Source organism: Neolamprologus multifasciatus, chromosome 13, assembly GCF_963576455.1.
Source record: "Neolamprologus multifasciatus chromosome 13, fNeoMul1.2, whole genome shotgun sequence".
Lineage (NCBI taxonomy): Eukaryota > Metazoa > Chordata > Actinopteri > Cichliformes > Cichlidae > Neolamprologus > Neolamprologus multifasciatus.
The window spans coordinates 32,462,449-32,476,199 of NC_140451.1; the positions used below are offsets into that span (position 1 = coordinate 32,462,449).

Consider the following 13,751-nt stretch of genomic DNA (forward strand, 5'->3'; position numbering starts at 1 on the left):
ACACACGCACACACACATGGTCGGGTATTCCTATCTTGTGGGGACATCTAATTGACATAATGCTTACCCTAACCATCAAAAATGAATGCCTAACCCTGAGCCTAAACCTAACGATAACCCAACTGTAACCTGAATGCCTTCAAACTCGTGGGGACACTTTTGTCCTCACAGGTGACTGTTGGTCCCCACAAAGATGTGTAAACAGGTACACACACACATAGGGATGGGTATCGTTTAGGTTTTATCTGATACCGGTGCCAAACCGGTACTTTTGAAACGGTGCTGGTGCTTAAACGGTGCTCAAACCGGTGCTTAAAGAATGGAGAACACAAAACTGGTCCAAAAACCTCTCATGTTCAGCTGTTTTTTTTGTAAAAAGATAACAATGTTAGCCTTTTCTGCAGCTATGGGGCATATATGGTATCACTCTTGGCTGGAAGCAGCTTAAACAATGGAAAAAACACAAACTTGTCCAAAAACCTCTCATGTTTAACTGTTTTCCACTTTTTCTTTGGTCATTTTAGCCTTTTTGTCCAGGGTGAAGGGAGTATCTGCCATCAAACAAGAAGACAGCCGCATGTAGCTATGATGGTGTTTGCTAGTTCACCTTACATGCATTAATGTAATAACGTGGTTAGCCTACTCAACGTAAATTACACACGAACAACATTAAGCTACTCACGCAGAGAAGAACGGCTGCTGCTGCATCATCATCCTCATCATTTCTGCTACACTGGCAGGGCTAGGGGCCAGGACTCTACTCTTCGGGTTTTTGGGGGACGTTGCTAACTCCGGTCCGATAACAGGCACCACACCAGCAGTAGATGTGCTCGGTGTGAGGTCTCGCAGCAAGCTATCAAATACGGCGCATTTCTTGGCTTTAAAAAAGACGTTATGCGTCGCCAGGTGTTTCATCAGATTTGAGGTGTTACCTCCTTTGACAGCATCACAGTATCAGCTTAAAGCACTTGTTGCAGCTGCTGAGTTTGCATCTTTTGCTGTGAAGTACAGCCAGACTTTTGACCGCTTCGCCTTGGGCATTTTTAATCTGTAGCTCTGCTCTAAAAGAACGTACGTACCTGGACCCGCCTACTATCCTCGGAAACGTAAAATGATTGGCTAGAATCTAAAGTGTATCATTCCATACCAGTTGGTGGCGGTAATGCACCTTTCAGTTGTTTGCCAACCGCCAATACAAATGTAAGGAAGAAGAAAGTATCACAGCTCAGGAAAATAAAGCACCGAAATAAAGCACCGAAATGTGCGCTGCTTTTCGGTCTGGTTACTACCGTTTATGTCAGAACCGGTGCCATCATGGCACCGGATACCGGTACCCATCCCTACACACACACATACACACAGCTTCTGATTGGCAGCGTTACTGTAAAGAATCACTCAAATGTGATGAGAGGCCACTCAGAGGGGCTGACAGGAATTAAAGCAGCGGCTAAGGTTTCCTTGGATTAGTCGCGCTGCTGCTCTTTTCATCCATTATTAATTGTTTTCTCTTCAATCCTCAGAGGCTTTTCTAAACTTTTGACGCTCCTCGTGATATTTGTGTCTTATCTGGCAGGTCAGCCCCCCTCGCGGCCGGGATAAGCGTCACCCGTGGCGAGCTCCAGTCCCTTCACTCAGCGTGCAGCCGCTGGGCAGCGCCGACTGGGCCTGGCTGGTCAAGCGGCTCTACAAGCTGTGCGTGGATCTGTGCAACAGCTACATTCAGATGCACCGCGACCTGGAGAGCATGCTGGAGGAGACTGCTCTGCTGAGGGGAAGTGCAGGAGGCGACCACGTGTTCTTCCTGCCTCTCTTCCAGTCCGAGACGTCGACCCCGACCTCAGCAGGCGGGCTTTCAGCGAGGGAGACGCCCTCGGAGGAAGGCGGGTACAGGTGTCAGACGACAGACGTGAGCTCAGCGTCACCGGGGGACACACCGACGCCAAGTCCGGGATTCAGGTCGGAGGTCACGCATATTAATGTGTGCTTTGTGAAGGCTGTTTAGTCACCCGTCATGTAAAACTCTGCTCTCCCCGCAGCTGCACGGGCAGTCTGTCCGGTCCGTTCCGGACTGGATGCGAACGGAGGGACTCCAACATAACGAGCAGCTCGGTTGGAGGGATTCCTGGCAGCGCCGGCCCGGGAAGGAGAAAGGAATGGTGGGAAAGTGCTGGAAACAAGCTATACACCATCGCCACGGACAGAACGATCAGCAAGCTGATGATGGAGTACAAACGCAGGAAACATCAGCAGCAGCAGCCGCAGCAAAGCCACGTCAACCTGTTCATGAAAGAGCAGGGCCGGGCGGCGGCGGGAGGAGGCGGCATCGGGGAGAGGAGGGGCCCAGTAGAGCCGCAGAGGCCCCCGCAGAGGCCTCAGCAGCTGGTGGACCAGCAGGGGCCCTCTCTGAGGCACTCGGTTAGTGCGGGGCCGGAGGTGCTGAGGCAGGAGAAAAGGCCGCGGTCGGGCTCCACCATCAGCTCCCACAGCATCTCGCTGAGAGACTCTGAGGCTCAGATACAGGCGAGTGTGTGTGTGTGGGCGGGCGTGTATTCATGTCAACAGCTCTCTCTTGTCCCCACAAGTTTGAAGGTCCCCTATTTAAACCCTCTCTGATGTCTGTGCTCCTCCCTCTGCAGGCCTGGACCAACATGGTCCTGACCCTCCTGAACCAGGTCCTCCTACTGTCTGACTCCTCATTCCTGGCGCTCCAGCCGGCGCTCTACCCCTGCCTCAGCCAGCTCTCCTGCCACGTGACCGACGCCCGCGTTCGCCAGGCCCTGCGCGAATGGCTGGGCCGGGTCGGCAGACTCTATGACATCATTGTGTGATGTCGCAGCAACGAAACGCGAAAGCAGCGGCCGGAGGCTGCAAAGTGTCGGTCAGTGAGGGACATAAACAGATGCTGCAGTAGATTTTAGGAGCTGGTGAATGATCGATGGTCCTCGCCAACATTTCAGTGTCAGTATGAAGGATTTGTTTCCTGATGCAGGCTACGGTACGAGGAATAAAAATGTAACAGGCTTCTCTATATTATTTGAAATGTTTCTCAGTAAATGTGCCGTCTGTGTTTCCTAAATGCTGAACAGTGCAAAGAAACAAACACGGAGCTCTTAAACGTCATCAACGAGTTCTCAGACTGATTGGCAGAATCCTCATTTTGCTCCAGCATTGTCATAAAGTCTCAACACAACAATCACAGAGGCTTTTGATAATATTTCCTCACCCTCGTGCTTCATTCGTGTCAGTGACTTCCAGGGGTTTTTGACACCCCGTGAAGAAGCAGCCATGTTTACATTCTTTGCATTGTTGCACCTCTTCACACGCTCGTCTCTATAACCTGTCATACTCTGTCACCACATACACGTCGTATTGCTCCGTAGCACCATAGGTGGTCCAAACAGCTGCTCGTTTGGATGCTTTAATCCTTTTTACAACCTGCTGCAAATTTACTTCCAGCTCATTTTTCACTCCCTTTTCCACAAACCCACATTGTATCCAGATGAGATTATGCCTGAGAGAACTGCCTGCTGGCTCTTTGGGAGGGGGCGTGTAGGGTCTGGTGATGTCTGGCCACACAAATCCCATCTGATCACTTGCAAATAACAGCGCAGTCCTAAAGGTCCTATTTGAGAAACAAATCTGATTCGCCTGCTGTCTGAATGAAGCCCATGTCTCATCTCTGCCATGAGCTCAGCAGGTTTCTGAGATATCTCCACAGCGCTGAAGACGGGACCATAAACAAGCCAGTGAAATCCTGGAGATCACGAAGGTTCAGCTTAGAACTTTCTTTTTATCCTGTTTTCTTCTCAGAGTTCAGAGCGAGTGCTCATTGATCCTGATCACATGTGGCTCAGAGGTCTGTTTAAACCTTCTGACATGAGTATTAATTATTTTAATCAACGACGGCGTTCGGTGTGTGTGTTTTGATGTTTCATGCCAGCCGCATGTCCTTCTTCATATCATCTATTTATGAAAATATTTATTTGAAATATTTACTGTGTTGATAATATTTTTTTGCATTATATGTGCTTGGAGCCTATTGGCTGTGACTGAAGGGGAAACCCTGAGTCTGACCCCACTGTCAGTTTCACCCCCCCACCCCACCCCACAGGGGAAACCTGTATTCTTAAGCTTTTCCAACAGTGTTGCTAATAGAGAGCAGGGGGTTGGTGCCAAAGCTGCTTAATGCATCGTGTTTAACATCATCAGTAACTCTGTCGTTCATTTTTAAGTGACCAAAGAATTCCAATCGCCAAACGGAGGATTCACGATGTCTTTTGTGTGGCGGTGTCTAGGGCTGGGCGATATGGCCTAAAATTCATATCGCGATATAATTTCAAGCATGTGCGGTAACGATATATATCACGATATATTCTTTTCTTCTGTATAACGTATTTTCCACACTATAAGGACTTAAAATCCTTTAATTTTCTCAAAAATCGAGAGTGTGCCTTATGTATGAATTCTGGTTGTGCTTACTGACCTCGAACCGATTTTGGCTGCAAAAATCTCTAAAAAAAAATGTTTTAGTACAACTTTGGTAAGCCGCACTGCTTGATGGATTGTCAGAGCATTACGGCTGCCGTAGTGAGGAGCTTCACGGAGTAATCTGGGTCCTAAACTCCGTCTGTTTCAGCTCTCAAAGTCAAACGAACACAGAGTAAAAAACGGTCTAAATTCTTTCATCTGTAATAAAATCATCAGCGTTGCTGCTTTACCAGGTGTAACAATTAAGTTTAACATCCAGGCATCCATGAAAACAGAATTTATTAAATTTAACGGAGTTAGAAGTTAACAGGAAGTTAGCTCGCTAGTTTCCACCATGACATACCATGTTCTGACAGAGATTTTTGAAACTAATTCAAACGTACAGCTCTGCTACCACTTCCAACATACATGAGGACAGAAAACTAAACAGCAGTGGCGTTTGCAGGGTTACTGAAGTTGGACTACCTGGTATATAATGATGTGCTACGTGATTGCTAGCGACACAGCTATGTTAGCATAACATTAGCACAGTGAAGCTGGAGGATGAACAGCAACTTTTTTCCACTCGATAAAAGTCATTAATGAATCAATGTTCCGGAAGTGGAGGAAGCGCAGTTTTTGGCTTTCCCCATATTTCAAAAGTGCTTCATCTCTTTGCTGTGACTGTCGGCATATTTGGCAGATGATAATGGTTTTAGCCGCTGCGATGCTTTCGACCAAAACAGGCGCAGCTTGATGACATCATCAACATGCGCTATCGCGATAGAGCGATATAGTCAAAATCTCTATCGTTGGCCAAATTTATATCGTTTCTATGTATATCGTTTATATCGCCCACCCCTAGCGGTGCTTTCACGTGACTTTCAGTCTACATATTCTGTTTGTCACCATGTAACGTGTCTCAGTGTGGTTATATATGTGCGCCGATAACTTTCAGGTTAAAATGAATGTTTTTGTCCTGCATCTAAAACGATACAAGAAAAGTTCAATAATAATCAACACCTGTCCTTTCAGCTCTTTACTGTCTATTTAAATAACAGTCTTATCATTATTACCCGCTTATCATCAGTCATTTCAAAGAATAATGCCACATCTCTCACCTGGAAACCAATAGATGGATTAAAGTTTTGCCGTCAGGTGCGTTTAGATCACGGAGAAAGAAACGCACTCCGAGCACGGAGTCAGCAAACTGAATGAACGTGCATTATCTCACTTTCACTAGTCCAGTTTGCCTTGATGAGCTGTAACACTGCTGACCTCCATTCGTGTGCATTTCAGGACAGATTATGAATGAATGAATGGAGAGAGTGCTGAACTGACGCTAACTTCAGCGGCTCGGCCCGTATCGAGGACAGGGCGGGTGGGGCGGGGAGGGCGGCAGCATCTGATGCTCCTAAGAAGATTTACTCTCCTTTTTTCACCCACTTTGTCTACAGCTTGTCTTTCAGTCTTATTTGCTCTCTCTTCACTTGCTTCCTCACTTTGTCGGTCGCCTCATTCTCTCCTTTGTGCCAGCTGTCACATCCTCCCTGGCAGCAATGCTTCGACTGGACCCTCCAAAAAAAAGCTGGGTCCTAATTTGATGCTTTAAAGTCATCAGCTTTTCCTGCTTTAGAAGCCGGAAAATCTCAAATCAACAACAGAGTTTTAAAGCTCACTGTCTTTATTTAATACAGGCTGGAACCAGCCACTGAGATCTTAAACGATCTGTTGCTTTGCTTTAACATGTGTTTAATATTTATGTCATGTGGCTTCATTAGCTTTTGTTGCCACAGACGAGGCGTTGAGGAACTGGACAAATCTAAAACCAAAGTGATGCCAAAGAATTCTTGTTGAAGAACTCATTTTACTTTTTATTGAGACGTGAATTTCTTAACTCCAGGGAGAGAAAAGTGAACAGCTGCTGGGCGTGGTTGTATACGTTTTGTCCCTCTTATGGGACAGCCTATTCTTACCCCCAGCTACAGGAACTATCACCCGTCATCCCCTGTGAAGGAGATGTTGGTGCCTGTCAGTCGGCCTCTGCTACAGTGAACTCATCTCTTTAACGTAGGTGAAGCTCAGAGACTATAATCCACGCAGCACGTGGTGCTGCGTTATTGTGGACAACTAATGCTACAACCAGACAAACTCTTCCTATTGGAATCTTTTTACCTCAGACTAAAGTTATACATATACAAACAACCGAGTCCCAAACAGTTGATTCTGTTCTTTTGGACATAGTGGTGCTAGTTTCAGTCATTATGCAAATATAAGATGAGGGAAACCTGCAGTCAGCTGAGACTGAAGAAGTCACCTGGATGACTAAAAACATCCAGGTGAACAGAATCAGCTTTTTGGGATTTACTCACCTGGATGATGGAGCGTGCATCAAGACGACCCCCTGGGTGCTTCATGGTTGCTTTTTGCCACCCTGTCACACACACGCAAAACCTCCGCAGATGAAAAATGAAGCCGATGCTGCAGTTCTTCTTCTTCTGAGTCCTTGTAGACTGTGATTAAATGGCCCACTTAACAGCAGATGTTTAAAGCCTTGGTCCTCCGCCCGAGAGCTGCTCTGCATGGGGCGAAGACTTAAACGCTTTGATGCTGGTTTCACTTCCAGTAATTGGGAGCCACTGAGCCAGACCTCTCGCCTGTGCTGTTGGTGTCTTTCAAAGAATTTCCAGTGAAGTTATCTGACAAAAAAAACAGCTTTCAATCTTAAAAGTCCTGCCGAGAGTCTCCTCCAGTTAAAAACCTTCCATCCTCCTTGTCTGTGAGGTGCAGAGTCCACTACAGGTGCACCTTGTTAATCAAGCACACTAGTGTCTGCACTTCCACCTGCACAGAGGCTGCTGCGATGCTTGATTTGAGGCTTCAGAATGTGAGTTTGCATGTTTTCAATGAGGTGGCTAAGTCAGTTTTCTTTTACACGTATTGTTAATGTGATTGTGTGTTTATGGGCCTCAGCGCATCCATGAGAAACTAGACCCGAGCCCTGCGTCGTAATGCAGAATATCGACAGCAACAGTTGGGAGGTCGTGCTCTAATTCTGCCTCCTTCTTGTGGGGCTGCATTAGCACGTCTCGCCACTCTGTTGTGTCTCGGCTGACTTTGCTGTCCCTCGGCCCCTCCCGGTGTCCCTGACCCGTCCCCATTTGTCCCTGTTGTTCGAGGGCGAGCAGCAACTGGACAGATGTCGTGGGCCATCAGTGTGATCAGCAATAGTGAAGGGAAAGGATTTAGTGGGTGTTAAAGCTGTGACAGTGTTTCCATCGGATGTGTCAGCGTCATGCAACGACGCCGCACCAGCAGTTTGTGCCGATGGCGCCCGTGCTCCTCTAGGTGTTTCCTCTGATTGGTTCTCTGCTTTCAGTTTGCCCACGACGTTATTTGTAACACCAGATTTAATCTTTTGTCTGCATTCTTTACTTTTACAGCCAACGTGCATCTGAAATGTTGAGCTGAGATTAAGAGCTTGAAGCACAGTCGCTGCTGCTCAGTGCAGCTCATCACCACAACAAACTTTATCTGCACTCTAAGCAGATTTGATGCTCTTGGGTAAACTCGCTGCTGACAAGAAGCTGCAAATCCGTCTACGTGTGTCTTTGTTTGAGTCTAAGCTCTTATTGCTTTCTGATTCAAGATACTGACAGCTCCTTCTTCTCTCCAATTCCTGGAAATTTCTAATATCGTTTCTACTATTGATTTACAGTAAAATCAACACATTGGTGACTTTATTGAGGGATTCCTGATGGAAGAGGCAGTGACTTACTGCATTCACTTTCCAGAGATCAGATTGAGCCGTGAAAAAAGAGAAAACATTGTTTGGAGAACTTTGGCTGACAGTTTAAAGACCGACTCCCTTGTTGGTCTGAGAATTGTACACATATCTAAGGCTCGAGCTTTTAGGGCATCTGGGTAATTGACTGTCTGAGAGCGTAGGAGTAAAAGCAGCTTTGATTATTCTGTCATTTTGTCTGACACAGATGGAGAAAGTTTCTACGCGACCCAGACATCTGACACAGTTTCCCCAGTGAAAGGTCATGTGACAGAGGAAGTCATGAGAACATACAGAAACAGAAAAATATAAGAGAATAATCCAATAAAAGTTCTTAGACGTGGACTTTGCAGAAATATTGTGTCGGTAAATGTTTGAATTCGATTAGTTTTTGATTTTTGATGGACAATCATGGGAAAAGATTTGGGTTATGTGTTGCATTTTTTTTTTAAATGCAAAGTCAGGTTTTATCAGGTTTTTGGGGCCGAGATGAAGGTAAAGTAAAGAAGACTTTAAGTCCCGGCCAGCAGAGCAGAAATGAGATTTGTTATTTTCATCTGTTTTTATTTGGTTTCGTTGCTCTGTCCTGGGACCTCCTCACTCTGTGTGCATACATAGAAAGCCAGAGTGTCTGTAACATCACACTTGATCACTCAGGAGGAGCTGGGGCGGGTTCCAAAGCAGCTTGCAGATATGCAGCAGATGTGGGTGCAGATAACACACACAACTGACAAATCTGACACGGTGTGCTATTCATGCTGTTTGAGGAGTAACCAGGAGATGATCAGAAGGAAGAAAAACATAATTACTGCTCACAAAGACGACGCCACTAATATGGTTTCTGGTGCTTCATTTAACCAGTTGAAGCGTGCAGTCTTGCCACTGTGTTTGCAGTTTCTTCTACACTGATGGAAAAGAGGTTAAACTGAACCAGACGTTGGCATCAACAAACTTGAAGCTGTCAGAAAAAGTGGATCTACTGTGTAACCTTGTGTTGATCTTATCATTTGACTCTGACATTAACCAAACGGTTGGTGTTTGATTTCATATCATGTGTTCCATGTTTCTCTCATTGAAGATCAGTTATGGCTACTTGTAAAACACGTGATTGTCTATAAATGCTTACAAAGTAAACAATCACCACCAGAGAAAATGGTAAACGGCTTTGTTTGACTGATGGCACAAATATAAAACACAACCTTGGGTGTCCCTGCAGGTGAAGGTGCAGAGATTTATGATGTGGCTTCAGGCTCTCTGCTCGTTCACTCAGGTTGTTTTGTCCGTTCGCTTCCTTCACTGACCTCAGACGCTCTGCTGCCCGACCTGCGAGCGCCGGCTCTGCTAATGTCGTGACTGTGATTTCTAAAAGTGCATTTTTTTCTGCTTTTGATATTAAAGAACAGCAGCTGTAAGATTTTCTCCTGGTGTTTCGAACCTGCTCCGGCTTCTCTCTTCTGTCCCGAGCGCAGCTGTGTAAGTGCTGTAAGTTGTAAAGTGCTTTCTCTGCAGGCTTGTCTGCTCCGTGTTGCAAATTAAAAGCAGTTTGCTCCAAAACGTTTGGCGTTGTGTTTTATATCTGATGATGATCGAATGCACTCCAACGTTTGGATGTCTTCAATCTAATCTGAAAGTGATGATTTTAACAGGAAAAAGGGATTTTTGTGCAGAATAAACAAAACCAGCTGTAATGTTTTAGTTACGGAGCTTAGGGGGATTTTTTGATTTTGTTATTGCTGACGGTTTGGCTTTGGTTCCATTTGCACATTGTTGGAGTCTGTGTGCTAAGCCGAGCTGACACACTGCGATTTGCTGAATACATGAAAGTGGTATTAGAGCTGTCCTTGCCAAAAGATCAAAACGTTGGAGATAAATTATAGAACAAGGCTCACAAAATAGTGAAACCTGTTTATATATACGCTGTAAGGTATATGCCAGAAGTATTCACTCTGGTGACACCATGGCACAGTGGTTAGCACTGTTGCCGCACAGCAAGAAGGTCCTGAGTTCAATTCCACCATCAGGTCTTTCTGTGTGGAGTTTGCATGTTCTCCCCGTGTTTGCGTGGGTTCCCTCCGGGTACTCCGGCTTCCTCCCACCGTCCAAAGACATGCAGCTTGTGGGGATAGGTTAATTGGATAATCCAAATTATCACTAGAGTTTAATAGTAAGTAAAGTTTATTTATTAAGCACTTTTCATAGACAGGTAGTCACAAAGCGCTGCACACAGAGATTAAAATAAACAGTACGATAAATAACAATATACACAATATAGAGTTTAAATGTAAATTAAAATGTAAAAATGTAAAAAGCATTGGTCAACAGAAAGCTTGTTTAAACAGTAAAGTTTTTAACTGTTTTTTAAAGGATTCCACAGAGTCAACCAAACGTAGTTGTAGAGGTAAACTGTTCCACAGCCTTGGTGCCACAGACTGAAAGGCTCCGCCCCCTTTCGTCTTCAGACGTGTTCTGGGAGCAACCAACAAACGGAAGGTTTGGGAATGTTTATGGGAATTTTTCACCATTCTTCCAGAAGTGCACTTGTGAGTTCAGACACTGATGTTGGAGGAGAAGGCCTGGCTCGTATCAGGTTGAGGTCAGGACTCTGCGCAGGCCAGTCAAGTTCATCCACACCACGCTCGCTTATCCGTGTCTTTATGGACCTGCTTTTGTGCACTGATGCGCAGTCATGTTGGGGCCATCCCCAAACTGTTCCCACAAAGTTGGGAGCATGAAAATGTCCAAGATGTCTTGATAAGCTAAAGTATTAAAAAAAAAAAAAAAACACTTTTTTTCTGGCAAACCCCGACTCAGATCGGCAAACAGATTTGTGATTCCGGAGAACATGTCTCCACTGCTGTGGAATCCGCTGGCAGCAGGTCCACTTTGTTATAACACCACTGACTGACTGTGGAATATTTATGAATGAGGAAATGTCACGACTCGACTTGTTGCACAGGGGGCATCCTATTACGGCACCATGCTGTTTTATACACCTCTGCTCATGGAAGTGATCGGAACAACTGAATTCAATGATGTGAATGGACGAGTCAAGACTTTTGCCAATATAGTGCATTTGTGAGGATTATAAATGTGCCTCTTTTAACTTTCTAAGAGTAATATTAATTGGAACTAATACTGGCGGGCCATATGAAAGCCTGAGACGGTCATACCATGACCAGGTGGTTTGTCTTCTTGCTGTAGTTGTTGTGGTTGTGACTTCAGTTCTCCTAAACCTTTGTTTTGCTGAAAATGAAATATTCATTCATTCATTTTGCATGTGAAAGTGTATTTTCTGCCTGGTTTTTAGAAGAAAACAGATGATACCTCATTAAAGGAGAGTTTCCAAAGTTACAGAGTCACATAAATCCATCCAAAAGTTACTTTCATTCAATTCAGTTTATAAAGCGCCAAATCTCTACACTTGTCCTGTCACATCAACACCGTGGTGAAAAAGGCCCGTCAGCGTCTCTACCACCTCAGACGCTTGAGAGACTTCCAACTGCCCTCCAAGGTGCTCAGGAACTTTTACTCCTGCACCATAGAGAGCATCCTGACGGGAAACATCTCAACCTGGTTCGGGAACAGCACCATGCAGGACAGACGAGCTCTACAGTTGTGCGATCAGCTGAGCGCACCATCCGCTCAGAGCTCCCTGACCTGCACTCAATCTACAGCAGGTGGTGCTGGACCAAGGCCAGGAAGATCATGAAGGACCTCAGCCACCCCAACAACGGACTGTTCTCTCTGTTGAGGTCAGGAAAGCGATTCTGCTCCCAGAAGACCAACACAGAGAGACTGAGGAGGAGCTTCTTCCCGCAGGCGATACAGTCTCTCAATCACACCACCACACAGCACTGACCCACACATATGGTTTTTACACACACACTGGACATTCTGGACATTGTTTTCACTTCATCACTTAAATCACTTTAAGCATATTTGCACCGCACAAGACACTTACAAATGTGGATTGCACAACACTGGACATTATATTCCTCATTTCCAGTTAATACTTGTACAGCTGCTGTTATTGTGTATATATATATATATATATATATATAAATATATATATATATATATTTATATTTATATATATTTATATTTATATATATTTATTTATATATATATTTATTTATATATATATTTATATATATATATATATATATTTCTTCATACATTCTTATATATTTATATACTGTGTATTGTGTATTTTGTTGTACAGTTATTTTATTTTCAACTTTAATTTATATATTTTATCTTATTCTTTCCCAGTTAAATTTACCCTTAATTCTAATTTGTGTTGTACAGTTATCTCATTCTTAACTTAATTTTTTATATTTTATTTTATTTTATTCCTTCCTAGTTAAATTTACCCTTTTTAATTTTCATATTTATTTCCTATCTTATTCATAGCCTTTTCTTTTTTTCTTTAGGTCACGAGCAGTTGTCTAAGCATTTCACTGCATATCGTACTGTGTATGTGACAAATAAAGTTTGAATTTGATTTGCCTCAAGGTGCTTTATTTTGTAAGGTAGAGACTGTATTGGTCCCCTTTAGACCCATTTACTTTTAATACAACACAGCCACATACACAACTGTGTTGTGTAAAGAAGTTGCCCCCCCCCAAAAAAAAGTGTAGTCCTACCAACCATGGTTTAACCATGGACAGAAACATAAATAACAGCATTTTATACCACAATAAATTGTTTAATGTCTCAATTTAAAACATTAACTATTCATCTTGCTTCTCCTCTTTTTCTTCTTTCCTAAGAGTTTCAGTCCCAAAATAATCCTGCAGTTTTAAGAAAACCTGAACAAAAGTTGTATCGAACTTTTGTATCAACAGACTGTACCCTGTCTCTTGTCCTGTGCTAGCGGGGACAGGCTCCAGCCCCCCCGTGACCCTGACAGGGATAAGCAAAGAGGATGGATGGACTGTTGGCAGCGATTTATTGTACAGTTTTTACCAAACCTGTAAACGCGTGATATACTTTCCTCTTCAACACTTTTAAATGACTTGTAAATTGTCTCAAAGTGTGTAAAACCTTTCTCAGACTTACTTTATATCCCAGAAATGTTGAGAAAAGTTTCATCAGATCACAAAGAGTTTTCACTTTTGGTCTTCTTGATATTCACGAGCACAGAGAGTCATCCACTGGAGTTAAAGCTTCCTGATTGTCTCACACCGATCATTTGAATGTATCCACTACACACCCAGTGCGCCACATTATGTCAGATTTTCTTTGTCATCGCTTATCTGGACTTTTCAAACAATCGACACAGTCATTACTGTTAAACAGCAACAATCTTACTACATGTAGAAATCATTCAAAGTGTAAGTGATTGATTTTCTGATGGCTCCTCGTTGCTCTCACTGACTGAGCGTGAGCGTTAAATATTCAAATAATATGCAATGAATGCTTGTGAGTTCATTATAGATGCGAAACAATAGAGTTCTTACTGTCTATTGTTCTCTAACTCATCTACTTTGCTTATTTA

At 44.0% G+C, this 13,751-nt stretch overlaps 1 protein-coding gene and 1 long non-coding RNA gene across 4 annotated transcripts in view; both read left to right on the plus strand.

Moving 5' to 3' along the window:
• The window catches only part of arfgef3 (ARFGEF family member 3), a 58,088-nt gene extending 49,824 nt beyond the window's left edge, over nt 1-8,264 (plus strand). For all 3 annotated transcript variants that reach the window (XM_085182398.1, XM_085182399.1, XM_085182400.1), the window contains 3 exons: nt 1,574-1,956; nt 2,037-2,520; nt 2,637-8,264. In XM_085182398.1, the coding sequence (XP_085038524.1) occupies nt 1,574-1,956; nt 2,037-2,520; nt 2,637-2,828 (1,059 nt within the window). In that variant the 3' untranslated portion in view covers nt 2,829-8,264. The remainder of the gene's footprint in view (nt 1-1,573; nt 1,957-2,036; nt 2,521-2,636) is intronic.
• Nucleotides 8-1,451, plus strand: LOC146505840 (uncharacterized). Its single transcript, XR_014877530.1, has 2 exons — nt 8-227; nt 1,363-1,451. It is a non-coding gene; the product is annotated as an uncharacterized LOC146505840 (long non-coding RNA).
• Nucleotides 8,265-13,751: the final 5,487 nt, after the last annotated feature.